The sequence below is a fragment of the Equus przewalskii genome, chromosome 13 (genome assembly GCF_037783145.1).
Source record: "Equus przewalskii isolate Varuska chromosome 13, EquPr2, whole genome shotgun sequence".
Taxonomy (NCBI): Eukaryota; Metazoa; Chordata; class Mammalia; order Perissodactyla; family Equidae; genus Equus; species Equus przewalskii.
In genome coordinates, this window is record NC_091843.1 from 45,377,964 (window position 1) to 45,400,162 (window position 22,199).

Genomic DNA, 22,199 nt, shown 5'->3' on the forward strand with positions numbered 1-22,199 from the left:
ATGCCATTGTTTTATACTTTTAATGAACATAAATGCTATCAATCTCCATGTAGACTCCAACTTATTTTCATTTAGCGTTGTTTTTGAGATCTTCCCATGTTAATATATATAGAATTAGTGTGTTCATTTTAACTACTGTGCAGTATTCCATTGCATAAATGTAAAGCAATTTACTTATCCATTCTTTTACTGATAGACGTTTAGGTTCTTTCTTGTTTTCCCAATAAAAAAGTGCTATGATGAACTTTAAAAAAAATGTTTCCCTGTGCATATATGCGAGAGTTTCTCTTGACTAAACAAGATTGTATGTATGTGTCTTCAACTTACTAGGTATCGTTAGATTGCTTTCCAAAATAGTTCACTTGGCCACGAATACGGTCCTCTCTTAATTAGTACAATCTTATCCAATATTATCCGACACTTGGTGGTGTTGGCTTGAGAAGTTGGGGTGCATGAACTGGCACTTACTAGTTCATTGACCTTGGGATATTACCTAACCTCTCTCTATGCCTCACTTTCCTCATCTGTAAAATGAGGGTAATAATAGTCATGCCTTATAAAGTTTTCATGAGGACTAACTGATGTAAAATATGTAAGGTACTTAGAACAGTGCTTGCCACATTTTTTGGACTGTGTGACGTGTATCCAATGATACCTCATTATTTCAATTTTGTTTCTTTGATGACGAGTTTGCACATCTTTTCATATATGTATCAACCATGTGTATTCTCTTCTGTGAATTGTTTATTAATATATTTTTCTATTTTTTCCAGAGATATTTGTCTTTACTTGTTGATTTGTATGCACTCTTTAAATATTCTAGACATTAATTCTGTTGATGGCATTTGTATGTATATATGTATGTATATAAACACACATGCCATAAAAAGAATTAATGTTTATATGTGTGTGTGTATACATGTATATTTATAGATTTTTTTTGGTTCAGCTGTCTGCTCTTACACTGTGGTTTGCCTTTTTAGTTTTGGTTATGGTGATTGTTCTTATATAGAAGATTTTAGTTTTAACTAATTTCCTTTTTTTCCTAATCTCTTATTTCTGCTTAAAAATATCTAATTTCTAGGTATGTAAAAGTATTAAATATTCTTTGCTTAATGCTTAAGTAATAATAACCTAAAAGGAACTAGAATAACACTGAGAGAGAGAGAGAGAATGTGAACAAGAATGAATGTACTCAAGTACGGAAAACACTGTAATCCTATGAAAATTTAAGAAAAAAAATCAGACTTCTACATTAACAATTAGTTTTTCTCCCATTCCTACGCCTTGCCCATTCCATACGCAGCTCGGTTTCTGGGAGTATGTTAGACAGCCCAATCCCTCACAGACTTCCATCACACATGTGGTGGAAAATGTTGCCTCATAGCAGTCAAGTCACACATGATAGAAGCATTGAAATGCTGTTAAGTGGCCTCTACTGGCAACCAGATTCGTCTACTCTTTAAAGAGGATTATGTTGTTGAAGAGAATTACTATGTACTTTTAAATTTTTTCCAAATATTATCAGTTAAAATGAAATGTTTTAAGAACCATCAATTCATACAAAATATTAAAATCCCCCGATGTTTTTCCCCTCCAGGCAACTCATTTTTCAATGCTTGGAATACTTTTATGGATTCAGAGTCATTATATTTTATGTATCCCATGAACTTACCTGTCTTGTGTTGTTCACTAAGATTTTAATGTAGAATTAGTGAAAATTCAGAACTTGGAAATGGAGAGACGTTAAGCTTTCCTGAGTCAGCTGCCCCAAATGTAACAGATTGCTTTGGGCCTGTCAGCCTCTTCCAAGATAAGTTAAAGAGTCAGCCAGTCCCAGGTAGTTTTCCAAAAGGCTGGATCTCATTTTCAGCTAGTATGTGTTCTCTCCATAGCTTGTTGGATGTCACCTTTCATAAAGTCCTTTTTATTCGGGTCGACCCTGAATTGGTGCAGCCCGTCTAATTTCTTGTTCATATCTTGTAGAAACCTCATGGTTGGTCTGACATCTTGGCAACTTAGTATGAATTAGACAACAACAGGTTTTCACATTATAGTGATTACAAAGAATCTTTACTAAAATAAGTTTGTGTACCTTTGTAAGGATTAAGCCTCATTGAAACATCTTAGTTATTAATTTTGCAGGTGACATGAAAAGATTAAAAACTGGGATGCTAGTGCATAATATTATTAATATATCAATGTTTTAAAATTCTAACCAAAACTCAAACATGCATGCAAAGAATGATAGCTGCATGTGAACCTTACTCCCTACCTACCAGAGTACAAATAGAAAAACTTATGTGGAGCCCTTAAATTTTAGCTAGCGTTTTAAACTTAATTTCAGATTTCCATTGTGAATAGGGTATCACCTGAGTCAGTTAGAGGTCTTGGTTGCAAAAGACAGAAACTGAATCTGGCTCATTGAATTAAAAATAACAACAAAAGGAATGCAAGGGAAAGGCATTGGGTAGATACAGACTTTGCAGGCAGTCTGAGGAAGCAAGCTTGGAGAATAGGTAAAGGCCAGGAGAAGCTTGGCTGCTTAGTCCCCAGTTAGTCCTTTGCTGCCTCCGCAGTCCTCTTGCTAGTGGGAAAAATTTCTAAATATGTGTCATTGCGTCAATTCCTCCCACTAAGACTCATACAGTGGAGATTTCTCCTAAATGGGAAATAGGTTTGGATGTAGGACAGGGCAAATATACTCACATTGTCTCTCCATAGCTCAAAACATATTTTGACCATGGCTTTCAATGAACGCTATAAATCCATTTTTGCTGGGAGTCCAGCTTTAGAAGGAAACAATATTGAACACAATTTTATAGTGGTCCTGTGGATCTCAGCTATTCAAACTTACAGGGAATTAAAAGAGCCTTTTTGATAAACAGTTTAATTTTCCCTCAAAATGTATGATTAAGGAAAGCCCATGCAATTTGTTATTTCTTGTCTGTATGTTAAGATAAACATTCTTTAGTTACCTAGGAATTGGAACAACTTGCTTACTGAGTAAAAATATAATAGGCACAAACTTTATACTATATACCCAAAATGATAATATGAAATGTGTGAGTATATTTATGGAAACTTGAGGAAGATCTTTTTTCCAGTAGAAAATTTTGTATGATTTCCTGTACTAATTAGGGGCAGAAGATATAAGTAGATAATATAAAATAATAAGAATCATAATCTAATTTTTGAAGGCAATTGGAGACACTCAACCTAGCAAACATCTGCTTGGAAATTTTAAAATTTACTTAAGTATCAGGATGCTTTTTAAATCTGGAATGTTAGCAAAGTTTGGAAACATGTGGACGATTAACTGGAGTTTCCTTTGATGTTCATTGTTAGGCCGTCCGAGTCTCTCCCATAAGCTGAGACACTGACAGTCTCGTTGTATTCTGTTCCATAATTCTTCCAAACTGAGGGTCTGCTCTCAGTGGCACAAGGCTTAGTCTCCTGGCGAAGAGATAGAGGCTGCAGATAGAAATAGATAATCTGAAAACCAGATAGTGTCGTGGCTAATTACAAATTGATGACGGTACTTTTGTTGCCGGGCCAGGGCGGTACTGCTGGAATAAAGGCTGAGAGTCGTGAATCAAAAGGGGTGCTCTCTTTTACAGACCACATAAATGGATAAATGTCTTGCTTTTATATTTGTCCGTTGTGCTTTCTGGCGAGGTAAAAAGGGAGATTTTTTTTTCACTGAGTAAAAATTATGTGGGTCTGGTATTTCTCTTTGCAAAATAATTTATTTCTGGCTGCACAGTATTAATTTTCAGGCTGTGAAACCTGGCTTTGATTCCAAACAGATCTTTGAGGGAGCTTGAAAATAGAGAAAATAACTCCGTAAGGAAGTGTATTATTTCTTGGAAGGATCCTGCTATCCATTTAAGTGGTTTCTTCCAGCTTTCACATCCAAGAAAATTGTATTCATATATAATTATGAGGAACAAAGCCACAGTGAGGTTTGTGTAGGGTTTTCTGCCTTCCTCATCCTTCCCCTTGCAGTATCACTGTAGTGCCGTAATGAGATAAATCATAGGAAAGTGTGTTGTAAAACTAGAGAGTGCTCTAAATTATTAGTAGCCAAAAGAGCCACGATAGGAAGAACGACTACCAGGTGCTGAGCATTTATTAAAAGCCAGGCACTGTGCTAAGCACTTGAAATTTTTCTCTCATAGCATGTGTACATCCACATCATAAGCTATAAGTAAAGCTCTCTTGTTGTATTCATTTTACAAATAAGGAAACTGAGTTGTCCCTTACTCAAGACTATGGGCAAGAAATTTGTGAAGCTGAGCTCTGCTTGTGAATCCAGAACTGTCTGCCTGCAGTCCTGTGCTCTTAACCACTATGCTGAGTGCTTCTATGTGCGTATAATGCTAGAGCCACAAAATATGGCTGTTTACCTATGGAGGTTTCCAGATAGAGGATAAACTGCTTGAAAATCTCAGTATCATGTAACGTAAACATAGATACCTCACTTCGTTATCATTAGTAGCTTTACGCAGAAATCTGAGAAAGCGAGTTGTGTGAATCTTTTATCACATCATTTTTTCCTGCTTCAGAAACTCACTATCTTAGTGATTATGGGCAAGTTACCTAACTTACTGTGCCTCACTTTCCTCATCTCTAAAATGGGCATTATAGTAGTACCTCTGCCGTGGTGTTGTTTAGAAGACCAGAAAAATGAAAATATGTAATGTGTTTACTGTAGTGATATAATATTTATCTCTATCTCTATACGTGTCACTATTTCCTCTGCCTTGTATTTCTGCCAAAGTCCTACACGGGAATATGGGACCATGTGCTTTCCATCACCAATTATGGGACATCAGATTTTAGGCCCTAGAAAAATAGATGTGACCATTGGAATAAGGAAGAATAATGCAAGGAAACAGAAAAACCTCTGAACTATGATCACTTATAAATATTTTCAATACCGTGAGCATTGTAGACAATAGTTTGGCAACTGCTGGGAAAGTGTGAGTGCTATAATCATGTCACAAGTTTCTAAAGTTCTCTGTGATATTTATGGTAGTAGTGATGTCATCTGGAGGAAAGCCACTTACACGAAAGCTATTTTATTAAATCTACTTCAGGCAGCCATGTTTGAGGATAGGACAAGGGACTCATCTGCTGATAAAGTTGGATAAGTGTTTGCCAAAGTGTTTCATCCCACACTAGTCTCGAGGAATGCTATTGAATAAAAATCTTTTATGAACAAATAAATTTTGAACATTGCCTACCATGGCCTCCTCTTGTTAGTTAATAATGCACATAAGGACGTTAGTGCTCCTGAAGGTTGTGTAGTTTCACACACACGCACACACACACACACACACAAATTCTGTCTTTGTTCAACTCTACTATATTTGGCCGCTGAATCCTGTTCTAACATAATACTCCCAAGATTCTGTGGAATTGGTGTTCCATTGACCACATTTTGGAAAATACTGAGTTAGACCATATTCCTGGATTCCAACTCTGCAAGTGGATTTTGTCATGAAAAGTCCGTCACATTCCAGATTCTATCAGTTGTAAGCCTCAAATTACCATTTTATGTTGTATATTGCAAGAGAATGAATCAAGAGGCCTAAGCTATTACATCAAATCCTTTTGACATGGGGCCAGTTGCTGAAGTTTTCGGGACATTATTTCCTCATCTCTTAATCGTGTGATCAGAAAAATTATCTCTAAGGGTCTTCCATCTCTAAAATTTGTTATTGAAAGTAATTAAAATTTAAATAATACTTTACAGTGCTCAAAATACTTTTGTATGCTTCATCTAGAACGGCCTGGATACCTTTTGGGAAGCTGGCAACCAGCACCTACCTAATTATTTTGGAAATTCCATGAGCAATAATATTTGCCTTCTGTAGGTGGTTTGTCTGGCTTCTTTGACCCTTGTTCAGCATTGTCTGTAGTCCCAGCACTGGAGCCTCTCCCAGCGTGGAAGTGGCACTTGTTTGTAGTCCACCTACTCAGAGAACAGACGCTAAGCTGCTGATATGACTCGAAGTCGGATGGGCCTTAATGCTGTAGAGTGCCTGCTGAGCATTTCCATAGCTGAGAAGTACTGCACACTGAGAGTAGTGGAAAGCCTCAAGCCAGGCGCACATGAGCCGGCTGAGATGTGGTGGCTCTCTTTGGAGGCGTATCAAAGCAGCCAGTGAAGCATTTAATAAGCCAGGCTTCATTTATTAGCTGAATAAAGGGCTTACAGCCTTAAAACCAGGAAAAGAATAAATGTATACAGAAAAGGGCATTTAGTGCAGAGCAGGAACCACGGATCAAACACAGGAACCACCCCCGCCTCCCTCCCACGAGGATCAGTGGTGCTGGGAGGCAGCAGATTGTGGTGGTTAAGAACATGGGGTTTGGTGTCAGATACATTTGTCATTCAAATTCTGGCTCTGTTATGCACCATCTGTGACTTTGATTTTATTTAACCTGTCTAAGCCTACTATCATTATCTCTAAATAAAAGCTGTTCGTGCCAACCAAATAAGGTTAATGTACAGATAACTTTAAATCATGGGTAGAATGCACTGCACAAACTTCACTGTGGGCACTAAAAAGGGATAGGAATGATTTATAGTTTCAAACATAACCTCTTAAAGATCTTTTGCCTCAACACCAAATGCTGTCGCATTCTGCATTTCCCCGTGGTGTTGGGAGACAGCTACTCCAATGTGCATTACTAGAACATTCTGAGATGATGGAAATGTTTGTGCTGCCAGTATGGTAGCCACTAACCACATGTGGCTCTTGAGCACTTGACATGTGGCTAGTGTGACTGAGGAACTGAATGTTTATTTAATTTAATTTAATTTTAAAGTTTAAATTCAGAAAGCCACATGCGGCTAGTGGCTACTGTTTTGGACTGCACAGCTATAGATTATAACAAACCGCATTGGTGTGACATTTTATAACTGCTAAAATTTTTTTCTCTAAAATACTCAATTTTATGTCACAGACAGATTCTACAGTTTAACAAGTTGGTTGTGGGGCCAGCCCGGTGTGGCACAGAGGTTAAGTTCGCACATTCCGCTTTGGCGACCCGGGGCTCGCCAGTTCAGATTCTGGGTGCAGATCTACGCACCCACCGCTTGGCAAGCCATGCTGTGGCAGGCCTCCCACATATAAAGTAGAGGAAGATGGCATGGGTGTTACCTCAGGGCCAGTCTTCCTCAGCAAAAAGAGGAGGATTGGCAGCAGATGTCGGCTCAGGGCTAATCTTCCTCAAAAAAAAAAAAAAAAATTGGTTGTGATCCCTTTAAAAAAAGAACGCAAGGTGTTCTTTTCTGGTGAATGTCATCAGCCACCTTACTTAAAATCCTTCCGTGCAAGGAGCTTTGGAAAGTTTCAGACTTTCACATTGTGGAAGTGAAAATATTCAGTAGATACCTCAGGCATCTGTTGCCTCTCACTGAAATAATGGTGGTGTGCTTATGACCACGCATTTGATCACCTTAATAAATGTGCCATGAAAATGAAAGAATAGCACATCCTCTGTTTGTATGGTACAAAATTGTAAATCCATCTAATAAGGCAAGCTTTTTGATTATGTTCTTATTTATTTTTTGCCTACTTGATCTGTCAAATTTCAAAAGATCTCTTTTATAACTTTCAGCTCTCTTTATATTTCTAGAAGTTTTTGCTCTTGGTATTTTTAGTGTATAAATCTTATGTCCACTTAATGAATTTTACCTTAATAATATCCTGTTTTGATTCAGTTAATGCTTTTTGTCCTTGAATTCCACTCTGTCTGATATTGATTATTGCTGCTTCTGCTTTCTGTCATTTATATTTTCCCTTGTCCTTCTATTTTTCCCTCTTTTGTCATTTCATTTTGATGATTTTCTTTTTTTTTTCTTTTTTTTAAGGATTTTATTTTTTCCTTTTTCTCCCCAAAGCCCCCCGGTACATAGTTGTGTATTCTTCGTTGTGGGTTCTTCTAGTTGTGGCATGTGGGACGCTGCCTCAGCGTGGTCTGATGAGCAGTGCCATGTCCGCGCCCAGGATTCGAACTGACGAAACACTGGGCCGCCTGCAGCGGAGCGCGCGAACTTAACCACTCGGCCACGGGGCCAGCCCCTTGATGATTTTCTTATAGACAGAACAGAGCTGAATTTTGTTATTTTAATAATATCTGGATGGTTTATTTGGATGATTAAAAACTAAGCATATTCATATTTATTGTAATTTCAATGTATCGGGTTTATTCTCACCATTTTACTTTATGTATGTAAGTCATTATATTTTGTGGGTTTTTTTCTCTTTTCACCTTTATTAGGATTTTTGGCTTAATCCGTTATATTTCACTCTTTTACTTCCACTGCCCTTCTTCCTTAATTAAGAAATTCTATTATATTCTTCTTTAAACTAGTGATTACCTTCTTATCATTCATCATTACATTGAAACTTGTATTCCTCTCTTACAACTTTTGTGTAGTATCGAAATGAAGTAATACCTATTTCTCTTACTTCAAGACATTTTACTTGTGAACACCTCCTAGTCCCGAGTTGAGCTCTTAGGAATAATTTATTTCCAAGTTCTCATTATGGCAAATACCTCCCTCACTCCCCAATTCCTGACAGTATTTCAGACTATTATTAAATTTTATCTTATCATATGGCTCTTTTGTTTCAAGAATCCTTTCTCACAAATTATAAATTAATAACCTGTAAATCTTTCACTGTATTTTATCTCTCCATACTACAAATGGTGAAACTAATGCCAGGCTATTTCATCTTTTTTGTAGGTGGCCTGTTTTTTCTCTCTGGAAATGGAGAGAGACTTTTTTTTTTTTGTCTTAGTCTTAGCATTCAGAGATTTCAGAGATATCATGAGGCTGTTTTTTGGGGTATATCTTTTTTTCATTATTCTTGTGTAGGACACCATAAGTCATTTTCACCAGAAAATATAAAGCTACTTTTTATTTAAGCTTAGGAAATTTTCCTATTGTTTCTCTATTCTCTATTTTTTCAAAGCTTATTTTGGAATTCATATTATTCACATTCTGGTCTCTAGTCTCTGTCCTGTAAGTCTTATCTTTTACTTGTGATATTAATTTCTTAGAAATTGGATTATAAGCTGTTTCTTCCATCTGATCTTCTAGACAATGTATTTAACTTCAAGCAGTGACCATTCATTTTTCTATTCTTCTGTTGAGTCTGAATATTGAAAGGGCTTACTTTCCTGAACCAAAGAAAGACTTTAGTCTTTTAATTTGTATTTGTCTATTCCTGAAGCAGATTCCCTCAGTGCCAATACCAGTCCAGCGATGTGGAGTTCTCCAGCAATTACAAATGTGCAGACCATGTAAGATTCGGTCATTTTTATTTTGCTGAGCTGGTATCACAGTATTACAACCCTTTTGTTGAGCTATTGCAAGGTGATCTCTTTGCTCTTGAGCCTCTCCTGCTTATGCATAAGGAACAAGTATAAGACTCCAATCAGAGAGCCGGGAATTAGTCGCTTCACCAGTGTAGACCGCCACCCATGCTAGATCACCAGTGCCAGCAGGATCTGTTGATCACCTGACGTTCTTCATGCAGCCAGTCACAGAGGCAGGGCCTCCCCCTTTGCAAGTCAAATCGATCCATTGATGGATGCTACCTCTGTCCTCGTAGAAGGCCATATGATCTATGGTCTTCCTTGCTCTTTAGCATTTCCCTAAAACTCTCAAATAATTAAAACCCCAATAATGAATTACATGGCATTTGCTCTCTCTTTAGAAGAAATCCCAGCCCCTCTAGCTAGATGTTATACTGAAAGCTGTATGTCAGGACAGATTCATAGAGAGGGGCTTTTTTTGATCATGTAGTACATAATGCTTCCTGGGAAGAGTGTGACTTAGTAGGTTTGGTTGACTCAGTAACATGTATATGGCTGCTTATATGGCTCAGGAGGAGTTGATTTAAGCAGAAATTTCAATAAGAAGGCAGTACATTGAATCTATATTATTAGAGATTGCTCTGTCAGCAAATTGTGCCTCACATTTTATTCACTGCCACTGTAATCCAGGCTTGTGACCTCATTGTGTTTGGATCAAGGGATATATAAGATCTGTTCAAGCATAGGTTTCCATTGATTTTATTTCTGACTTTATTGATGATGGCTAAACATTTTGTGAATACGTATCACTTTTCCCTGTAATTACTCATGCCTACTTAATTATACTGTTGGTTTTTGTGAGATACCATAAAATTAGATATTTTGTTGATTTGACTTGTGTATGATCCATCTTTTATGTTAATCTTTATTAACCCCTTATTAATTCATGACAAAATATTTTTGTCTTTTAACTTCCTTCTTAAAAAACTTATCTTTTCAAAAGAAAAGATATCTTCTTCAAATATCCTTCTGCTTAAATAATCTTAATAGTTTTTAATCTTCAGCATTTTTTGTTGTCCTTAAAGTAAGTTAATTGGTTTTGTTCTTGGGAGAGTGCACATTAAGTTCATAGGCCATGAATTTTAGGGCCACGTCTTTGATGGCCTTCATCCTTATGAAACGTGACATCAAAGATAGCAATTTTGTTTGCATCATTGGCCAACGCCTAATTATCTTTCCTGCTTCTTCATTCTTCAAGAGCCCTTTGATGTCAGCAGTAGCTTTTTGCTTTGAAAGACTGTAGAGAAAGGTGAAAGGGGTCCTTTTTTACTGAGTCCACGTTCCACTGAGATAGTGAATATGGTTTTAGGTTAGAAACAAACTGTAGTGCAACTGTGGTAATTAAAATAATTACTCATCTATTTGCAGAAGCAAAAGTCTTTAATGTTTCTCTAAGTGTTCAGGGAGAGAATTTCTCCCTCATTTAACATGGCTAGATGGAGACTCGTCTTTGGGAGAAACTAGAAGCAAAGCAAGACTGGGCTTCCAAGTTGGGAGTTAGGAGATTATACTTGGGGGTGACAATATTCATTAAAATGGTAAATGTCTGTTAGAAGAAGGCAGAAGTTCAAAAGCTGAGAATGCAGGTGATCCGTGTCTCGGGTTTAATGAACACAGCCTGCATGGTGTAGCGCCGTGGAGTGAGGTGGAGCGCCAAGTCCAATATCAGCTTCTTTGATTCTTCACAATTGACTTAATCTCTGACTTTTCATTTGTAAAAATACTTTTTTAGCACTCCATAATAAAAGGAGGTAGTTTATAGAAAGGCTTGCTATACAGTGCCTGCTACAGAGTTGATTTTCTTCCCTCGATTGTCAATCAATAGGGACGATGAGGGCCCAGCCCTGTGGCCTAGTGGTTAAGTTCTAGTGCTCCGCTGCAGGCGGCCCAGTGTTTCGTCGGTTCGAATCCTGGCCGCAGACATGGCACTGCTCATCGAGCCATGCTGAGGCGGCATCCCACATGCCACAACTAGAAGGACCCACAACTAAGAACATACAACTATGTACCAGGGGGCTTTGGGGAGAAAAAGGAAAAAAATATAATCTTTAAAAAAAGAAAAAAATAGGGACAATGAGTTGCGGTCATACTTTAACAACAGTGAGATACCATTTTTCACCCATTAAATGCAGAAAAATTAAACCATTTGCCTCTACACTATGGTGAAGAGGATGTGAGGTAACAGTACTACCTTTGAGAGTGTAAATTAGTGCCACCTATTTACAGAGTATCAGTTTGAATATTTTTCAAACTGGAAACTTGACCCAGCAATTCTAGTGCTAGGAATTTACATTACAGAAAGCGAAAGTATGTAGTCAATAAATATGTTCAAGAATACCCATGCGGTATTGTGTGCACTTGGAATCAATCGTAAACGACAGAAATACCCATCACAAGGCAAGTGTCTGTGTTGCAGGGGGATGTTTCAGTGTCCTCAGTGATGATTCTGTATGTGAAAAAGATTGAAAGTTTATTTTGGTGTTAAAAATTCAGGTTTGTTTTATTTAAATATAATTTCAACACCCTTGTTACTCCTTGAGCTTCAGAAAAAAATTTTTTTTAAATTGTGGTGAAATACATATAACATAAAATTTACCATCTTAACCATTTTTAAGTGTACAGTCCTGGGGCATTAAGTACATTCACATTGTTGCACTACCATCACCACCATCCGTCCACAGAACTCTTTTCATCTTGCCAAACTGAAAAATCTATACCCATTAAACACTAACCCCATAGTCCCCTCTCCCCACAGGCCCTGACAACCACCATTCTACTTTCTGTGTCTATGAATTTGACTACTCTAGGTACCTCGTATAAGTGGAATCGTAGAATATTTTTTCCTTTTGTAACTGGTTTATTTCACTTAGAATAATGTCCTCAAGGTTTATCTGTTTTGTGGCATGTGTCAGAATTTCCTTCCTTTTTAAGACTGAGTAATATTCCATTGTGTGTATTTTGTTCATTCATTCATCCATTGTTAGACACTTGGGTTGCGTCCACCTCTTGGCTGTTGTGAATAACACTCCTATGAACATGGATGAACAAATATTTCTCAAGTTCCTGCTTTCAATTCTTGAGGGTATATCCCTTGAGCTTTTAAATTCAACTTATGAATATCACTAATCTATTAATAAATCTAGCAGATTTTAGTAGTTGCTTTAAGAGGCCTTTAAATAGTATTTGGTTCCATTTTCCTACTTAATGAAACACCTCCATACCTTTTAAATGGTTTTTATATATTAAATACGTCCAATATCTTTCTTAAGTAGTTCAGCTGAGCAAGTTAAAAACCTTTGCAAGTACTCAGATAACTCTTATAAAGGTAATTAAAAGCTAAATGTATAAATACCCAAACTTATAAATTTATAAAACTGAAGTTCACTTAAATGGTCCAATTCTGTATATAAGCATAGTCACATTTTAACTTAAAAATCACAAGTTTAAATAAGTTATTTAATTATTTATTTTAAATTGTGGTTACAAGGCAATCTAATGGAATGGGCCAAATGCCGTTAAACATTACAGGTAAATAATTTTTGCACAGATTCCTTAAAGCAAAAATATTAATTTAATGGCTTTTATTCTCTTAAATATTTCTATACTTAATTTTAAAATTTGCTGAAGTTGACAGATGTGTTTCCATCAGGGAAGACAATTACCCTCACAGTTATTTGAGTTTATTGAACTCTAAATATTTAGACCCAGCTTGAAGTCTGGGTCTGTGACCTTCAGGCAAATTTTATTGAAACTAAGGAAACCACTGTATTGTCCCCTATAATTTTCGGGGTTGCTTTCTCTGCACGCTCCAGTTATATCTACATGATCAGAGATTTCAGCTGGTGCAGACTAGATTCTCAGTTATAACCACAATGAGATGCACTAAGCCTTAAACAATTTATAATTGCTATGTCAAAAACTCCATTACTCAAAGGAGACCGTTATGAAGCCAGGATCGTTGGACTCAAGTTACACACATTCCACAATTCTTCATTATACTCACTCATGTCTGCAGCTCCCACACAAGGTGATCACCTGATTACAGGTTGCATTTCTTTGGTTCCTGAGAATGGAAATGCCTTCTTGTCTAACTCCAAAGACCATGGAACTTGATGGGACATCCCACATATTTTCATATACTTTCTAGGATCAGGCAGTTCTTTTTACACTAATGTGGGAATGGATGGAATTCTGGATGTCTTATGTCATTGTTTGACATGCAGTTACAGTATAAAGGTCTCTAAGAGAGCCATCCCATTGCACAACTCCAGGGATGACGTTTACATTACGGTATATGTGGATAGCTTCCCTAAATTATGCAGTGTATAATCTATGCTGTATACTGTAACTGCATTCTGCTGACAGTTAAATAAATGATATTACAGCCACATGGGCAGCTCATGTATTGCTGTCACTGTGACTATTTTACCTTCTCATGTGCTCCCTCATGGAGACACCTAGTTCATTGACCTTACTGCTTTCTCCCACTTCTTAATCTGTCAGCCCTCTCCTTTTCTCACTCCCCATTTCCTCCAGCATAGATTCCATGGTCTATAATTTTAAAATATGTGTAACAATACCCTAAACTCTCTTGCCATTCTACATTTTTTTTCACATCTGACTGATGAAACCCCAGCCCTGGATGAACCCTAATCTGAGTGACCCTCTCAGCTGCTGAGAGCACCTAGAAAAAGTCACAAAACAGGCAGATTGGTCTCACCATAAATCCATCTTATTCACCCACCATAGAGAGGCCCTGGGTGTTACCTGGAAATCTGCTGAGTTCTCAGGTCGGCTTCCTCTCCCGGTATCTGCAGTGCCATCTCAGTTAGCCTCGGCGATCTGACACCCGAGCCAACCTCTGCCAAAGACCTATTGTCCCACCTTCTGTTTCAGAAAGAAAATAGAAGATATGAGAGAGGACATTGTTCATTTTCCTTCTACTCTATAAATATGCCTTCATTTCTGTGCATCTTGCCCTTCTTCCCTCAGACTACAAGAGAAGTGCTATTCTTCTCCTATCTGGGGATGACTCCCCCACACAAATTCTGGCATCACTCGCAGCCTGACTCCTTGGGGATCTTATACTAGAAATTATTCTTCTTTCTGGTAATCATAAGTCCTCGCTTTCATTTGGATTATTCCCATTGGCTTTTAGAAATGCTTGCCTCTTCCACAATACAAAACAAAAAATGAGCAAAAGATAAATGACAACAACAAAAAACTCCCTCTCCCTCGACCTGAAATCCTCCACCAGACCTATTTCTGTATTTACTTTCAAGAAACCTGTCCAAAGGTTGTCTGGTTGTCCAAACGACAATAATGCTGAACTTTGGTTATCTAACCATGATTAGCATCTCCAGTTACATTAAGAGGGCTCACTGTGAATAAAAGTGAAATTATATAAAACAAGTTCAAATGCTATATTGCACTTAGATATTAGAAAATCCAAATAGCAGTATTTATGTTTCACAGGCTAATTTTTAACAACATTTTCTTGGTCATATAGCAATGAGGAAAATATCTGTTTCCAGCCCGCTGGCTCCAGCACACCGAGTGATAAGTAGTTCTCTCCTTCTGTATTTGTTTTTTTTTAAGATTTTATTTTTTCCCTTTTTCTCCCCAAAGCCCCCCGGTACATAGTTGTATATTCTTCGTTGTGGGTCCTTCTAGTTGTGGCATGTGGGACGCTGCCTCAGCGTGGTTTAGATGAGTAGTGCCATGTCCGTGCCCAGGATTTGAACCAATGAAACACTGGGCTGCCTGCAGCGGAGCGCACGAACTTAACCACTCGGCCACAGGGCCAGCCCCTCTCCTTCTGTACTTTGCTAACACACTGCAAGTATGTCCTTGACTGTGAACGGCTAGCATGGTGTACAATAATATTTTACGCCCAGTGAAATCTTGATAAAGAGGATGCATGGCCAATAACATTCAAGTAAGCTCTCCTGGGACTCTTCAACCATAATTAAAATGCTAGTAAAATGGGGACAGAATGTTTTACTCTGATCAAGAAATCTAAATCCCTTTTCAGTATCTAATATTTGTTCCTATTTTGCATGTTAGTAATTCTTGAATAAGTAGGTGCCATTGGAAGTTTAAATTTTAAAGTAATCAGTTGCTAACCAGAAAGTAAAATGTAATCCTCTAAGAAAATAGATTCAGCACAATTTGTAAGGAGGGATATCTGGGCAAAAAAATAAGGAATGGTAAACTCTGTTCCCAGAAAGGGGAGCTTGGGGTTGGCTTCGTTAGAGCCTTCAATGTGAAAGGTCATTTGCCAAGGACAAACAGCTGTTCTTGTCCCAGGTAGTCCTCTTCTCCAAAGAGGCCAGACTAAGAGGATGTAATTTTAAGAAGCTGTTGTGTTTGAAGAAGGAACGAATTTCCTGACAAGTTGGTTTACTTAAGAATGGGATTATGAGAGAGGCTACAGAGGCTTCTCTCTGGGATCCGAAAAGTGTACAGAATGTGAACATAGGTATATATGCACAAATCTACCAAAAAATGCGTTTTATATTTTTTATGAAAAATAGACTTTTCCCCACTTGTTTAGAACTTGATTTAATTTATTGTGAATCTAATAGCTATTTAAAACAACAAAATAATGTGTTGTCTAAAGGACAGCAGAGTAGATTTAAAAAATTTATGACCTGGCAATTTGTGGTGTGGGAAGCATGCTTATTTACAAAGTTGACATATCTACATGTATACTACAAAGATTGTCTTTTTCAAAAATGTGATTTGCAGCCAGCACATCTGTTGTTCTTATGTAAGGGATTAAAATGAGCTATTTTTGTTGAAGTTCAGCTGCAAAGTAACAGAATGTTAAATCAGCTTGCTAAAATGTTACCTATTTTAGATTTTGATTCTTTATATCGAACTTCTAAAGTGTTGTTTTCCTATGAGAAAACTCCATTCTTCATTTAAAAAATAGAAGTTGTATGTGGTTTTAAGCTGTATTTTTGTCATCATATAGCATTTAGATGGGATCTAAATCTTTCTAGCTTAGCATTTGACTATTAAATTATGTCCTAGCTTGATTTTTCCCAGTAACAATTTTTCATAAAAATCTTACCAATATTATTGACTCTTCTTCCTTTGAATGTGAGATTGTTCTGTTGTAACAAAAATCTGAAATAAATTTGTTCTAGCTTTCCCCTTCAATTAGAATTATGTCATTCGTATTAGGGCTTATCAGGAAATCCTGACTATCATTTTACATTCCCAGAAGTTAGTGATCTGTATGCATACAGTCTCTGTGAAAGGGGGAAAAAAACCTTTTTCACATATTTCTATTGTAATTTTATAACAGATATGAATCACTTAATTGGTCAGTCTTCAGGAAACTCACCTGAAGATTTTCTCTGATTTTCTGTGTCTCTCAAAACAGCACTGCTGCAAGAACAACACTCAAATTAAAATCTATTTAGTTAATGATTCAGTTCTGCTTAAAAGAATATATACTGATCATCCAAACGGTTCATTGAAGTAAATTACAGCAGGAAGAGGGATAGAGTAGAAATGCCTAGCTTTCAAGTTGCCTGTAGTCTAGATCAGTCTTTCTTAAACTTTAAGGTGCATATGGATTTTCTGAATGTCTTGTTAACAGGCAGATTCTAGTTCAGTGAGTCTAGGGTGGGGCCTGGATCTGCATTTCTGACTAGCTCCCAAGTGAGGCGTATGTTGCTGGTCCATGGACCACACTTTGAGATGCAAGGGTCTAAATAGACTGTCCTTAATATTTGTAGAAGAGTCTGCCTATAGAACATATGTGACATACATTTGCTAACTTTTTTATCATCATAACAGAGCTGGATAATGCTATAGTCATCTTCCAGAGCACAGAGGTCATATAATATTAACTTACCTGGAAAGAATCCATGACTATGGGCCTTATTAGTACTGTCTTCCCAGCTGAGCTACACATAGAACTAAACAGACTGACATGGAAACAGAAATAAAATTGTTAGAACTAAATGTTTACAGACAAACTAGACAGCCCAAATATATTTGTGATATGGAAGGATATATCTTTATTGGTTCTGCTTTGATTTTCTGAACTCTTGTCCACCTAGTCAGAGAAGAAAATCTTTGCTAGATAAGAGGAGTCATTAAAGTGGTGCCATCAGGGCGCAGGTGGGAAATATCCCTGAGTGGAGAGCAGTGGGAGGAGGGGTGGCCAGTGCTGTGTTGTCCTAGAGATGGCGCACTTCACTCTGCCACTGCCATGCAGCATGGCAGACCTAGCATGGCCAGAACTTCCAACTTTTCAAGGAAAACCAGAATATAAAATTTCATGTGAAATTTCCTAATTTAAAAATGTTGGCTATTAATTTAAATTCTTTTAAAAAATTGTGCGGGCCAAGAAAACACATCTGTGTCCCAGACACTGCTCTTGAGCCACCCATTTACAATGTCTAGTGTGGAATACATTGAAGCCTTGTAATGTACATCTCATGATTGAAAAACTATGAATTTTTAAAATGAAGCTCTCTGGCCTTTTGTCTTCAAACACTTTGGTCAGAAGAAATCGTCTCTGTTTTATGTATTTGGAGGTACTGGTCTAAGATTGGTGTATGATCATAAAACCTGTCTTTCTGTCTTCTTTCACATTCCAGATTACAGGACAGGCCCATGTTTCACTCAGGTCAACAACCAGATGTGCCAAGGGCAGCTGACAGGCATTGTCTGCACGAAGACTCTGTGCTGTGCCACTATTGGGCGGGCCTGGGGCCACCCCTGTGAGATGTGTCCTGCCCAGCCTCAGCCCTGCCGACGGGGCTTCATCCCCAACATCCGCACTGGAGCTTGCCAAGGTGAGTTAGCCATCTGTCTCTGTGCACAGAGTCACCCACATGATTCTGGGTCTCCTTTCACTGTACTTGGAGGATCCACCACTGTGGATGATAACCATTAACCCAATACCGTTTCCAAGCGGGGCCTTATTCTCAAGCCTGACTAGAGATGGCTTATCTTTTAGCCACCTAGTAAATAATCATTTTTCAACTCCTGACATAGATGGAGAAGGGAGAGATAATATGAAAAATTGGGGAAAATGAAAAAATACAGTTTAAAATACTTAATACAGTCAGAGGATAAACTATTCCATGTCTTCATCCAGATGACGCTGCATGCTCCCTACCACAGGCCCTCAAACTATACACAGGTAAATAGCCAGGAAAAACATATTTTCTGTCTCTCATAATCTCATTCAAGATATGAGAACCTGAGCCTAGGTAACAGGGAGAAGAGAGGTGCCTGATGTTGTTATTAATAATATCTTCAAAGACAAAAGTGTGAACTCCATCCATAACTGCAGTATTTCTGCGTTTTTAACCCAGTTGGTTACAATCTTGTCTCCAGGCGGTCTTCCCAACCACGTCCTGATATGTACTTTATATGTTGGGGCTAGTTTGGGGCCCTGAGGATGCTGCAACAGTAGACTCCAACCCAAGTAGCTGAAAATTGTTACATATTTACTGGATAATTATTTTAATTAATTATCAGCCATCACGACTCTTATCTGTTTTTGGCTATTTCTCTGATACCATCTGTATTCAACCCATTTTTAGAGCTGGGAAAAAGAGCTCTGTAATGAGCTCTCAGATGACAGTAGGATCACAGGAAAATGGAAAATTACTTTTGTATTATTCACAAAAATGATACAACTCAAGATATGGAGAATCAAATTTGTTATAATTAAATCATACACCAACTTAGATCCGAAGTTATTCAGATTGTTAGTGACCAATGTCAGAGGCAGAGATTTATCTACCCAGCCCTTGGAAATGTTGTATTGCAGAAAGCCAGTCCAGTGTCCTAACACCCAAATGAGAATTATAGTTTGGGAGGCTGTACATGGCCTCAATTCATTGAATAATAAAATTTGAGTGCTCTGCCCTAATTTGGTAAATATATCAGAGCCTTCAAAGGCCTTCAAAGATTTTTGTTGGTTTTTTGCTTTTATAAAAGGTAATATTAAAAAATGGTCTATATCTAAACTCTTTTCAAATCATAGCTATAGGGATAGCCACAAGGTATGACTATATAACTCAACAGATTGGCAACTTTATATTTAATTGCATATAAAAGCCATGTCAGCTGTGGACTTAAAATGGTTTTTGAGTATTTTGTCTCTTGGATTAACAGTTATCACAGGTCAGACCTAAATATGAAGATTGAGTTAAAAGTCATTTTGTTTTTAAAGATTTTATTTTTCATTTTTCTCCCAAAGCCCCCGGCACATAGTTGTGTATTTTTTTTTTTGGTTGTGGGTCCTTCTAGCTGTGGCATGTGGGATGCTGTCTCAGCATGGCTTGATGAACGGTGCCATGTTCCAGCCCAGGATTCAAACTGGCGAAACCCTGGGCCGCCAAAGCGGAGCACACGAATTTAACCATTCGGCCACGGGGCCGGGCCCTAAATGTCATTTTTAATCTGTTGTTTACAATGGATAGTAAAATTCTGTGTCTTGGATATGAATACTAGTCTGATTATATAGAGTTCTGATAAAGCAACAACTTTGTCTATAGAAGATCTATTATACTATATACTATATAGTATTTATGTACTACATAGATTGATTAGTATATAGATTACCATACAATTTACATAATATACTATTAAAGGTAAAATACTCTATAGATTTACTAGATTAATACTGACTAGATTTACTAGAGACATACTTTTTTCTTATTCTGCGGCACTTATCACCTTCTCACGTACTTGCTTATTTATAGTCTTTATATTTTTTATTCTCCCCCAGCTAGAATAGTAAGCTCCAATAGGGCATAAATCTGTTTTATTCGTTAATGTCTGAGGCATCTAGAACAGTGTCTAACATGCAGTAGATATTCAGTAAATATCTTTTGAATTAATGAATGGGATTAAGAATAAAATATTTCCAAAAACGACTATTTCAGAGAAATAGCCCAGGTTTAGAAAAGCTCTTAACTTCAACCAAAATATCACAAATTATTGACTCTCGTCATCTTCTATATTTGTACTTGGCTTTCTTACCTTGATATTTTGTCAGAGAGGCCTAGTTTTCTGAACACAATTATTAAAAATATGTGATCTGATCTCAAACATCCCGAATGTCCTTCAGGATTTAGTAATGTCTGAAGGCTTATTTATTTGATTTTGTTTCTCTAGCAAAGATAAGTTTGGGGCTCCATTTGCCTAAACGTCTAATGGATTAATACGGCAACAGGAGCAAAATGAAATTTGCCACATGGTTAGAATGTCTGGAAAAGCAAATTTAAAAAGTGCTGTTTTATTTCAAAATCATGGCATAGTCAGAAAGTTCTCAATTAAATACTTATCCTCAGTTTAGGCTATTTTGAGACTACATGTTACTGTGGTTTCATTTTTCCCTTTAAATTCCTAGACTGTTTCCCAAATACTCTGCCAAATTAATTTGGAAGATACAGGGCATGAAAAAATAACTTAAAAACATGACGTATACCTGTCATACTTTTTTAATAATAGTGATTTTTTAATAAGATAATTGAAAATTTTTGTAGAGTTAAATAAATTTGAGCTAAGATGATAACTGTAAATAGCTTATACTGGTTCTAAAATATGGCTCGTGTTAGCCAAAGGAGGACATTTCTGAAGTTCTGAACATAGTGTTATCCTGTGACTGATTCAGTTAGTGAATTACCTTACCTATGGCTTAAGAGGAAATGAAAAATGATCTTATAATAAACAGAATAAGTGTGAAAAATGAGGGTCAATAGAGAATTTCAATGATACATTAAAAAAAATTAGGCTGTAAAAATAATGGTAAAATAAAAAATTAAGCTGTGAGGAAACCAGTCAATTTTTTATTTTGAACTGTTGCCATGATGACATTCTGGACTTAAGGAAGCATGATCAGAAAAGGCTCCATCCTAGGTGCTGTGAGGTCGGTCACAATGATTCTCAGCTCCTGCCGTATTGAGAATCATTTCAGTTCTGGCTCTTCTGCTTAAGTCTACTCCACATTCAGTCTTGTCCTTTCTTCATTAAAGGACCAAAGTGAGCTAATATAGGACTCAAAATTTAAGCTATCATAAAACAAGTGAATTATAGGTTTAGAAAGTGGCCTTATTAAGCCCTTTTCCAAGAATATTTACAGACTTTAAATATGTCATAAACTGCCACATGCATATGTTGTATTATTATAAATAGTTTCTTCTTTTTTAATCTTTACAGTCTTATGAATTTACTCTAACTAGAAGGATAGTTTATTTAAGATTAATACTTGACTTTGGGTCTTTTAGATTTTCAAATGGACAGTTTGCATTCAAAACTTTTTTTAATATATTAAAATAAAATTGTATAGGGGCCCGGCCCCGTGGCCAAGTGGTTGAGTTCGTGCGCTCTGCTTCTGTGGTCCAGGGTTTGGATCCTGGGCACAGACATGGCACCGCTCATTAGGCCATGTTGAGGCAGCGTCCCACATGCCACAGCTAGAGGACCCACAACTAAAATATACAACTCTGTACTGGGGGATATGGGGAGGAAAAAACAAAATAGCAGGGGAAAAACAAAAAAAAGAAGATTGGCAACAGTTGTTAGCTCAGGTGCCAATCTTTGAAAAAAAATTGTGTAATTATTAATTTATGTTATTTGGTTTTTAGGAATTAGGCTTTTAAACTACTCCAAACATTTCAAAACTGCAAATCTGGCAGGGAGAAATTTGCTCATTAAATTCCGTCTTTTGCTTTATCGTCGAGAATAGTGATAAACTGATGCTGAGCTTCTGCTCCATTCCAGGGCATGAGAGAGGCACTGGAATTCAGACATAT

The 22,199-nt window shown here is 37.2% G+C and overlaps 1 protein-coding gene and 1 long non-coding RNA gene across 2 annotated transcripts in view; one reads left to right on the plus strand and one right to left on the minus strand.

Annotated features, from left to right (window-relative positions):
* Positions 1–14,411, minus strand: part of LOC139075332 (uncharacterized) — a 50,931-nt gene extending 36,520 nt beyond the window's left edge. The window contains exon 1 of the long non-coding RNA XR_011525629.1: positions 14,170–14,411. This is a non-coding gene — a long non-coding RNA (uncharacterized lncRNA). The remainder of the gene's footprint in view (positions 1–14,169) is intronic.
* Positions 1–22,199, plus strand: part of FBN2 (fibrillin 2) — a 236,490-nt gene that overhangs the window by 51,277 nt on the left and 163,014 nt on the right. The window contains exon 6 of the mRNA XM_008530057.2: positions 18,024–18,221. Within this exon, the coding sequence (XP_008528279.2) occupies positions 18,024–18,221 (198 nt within the window). The remainder of the gene's footprint in view (positions 1–18,023; positions 18,222–22,199) is intronic.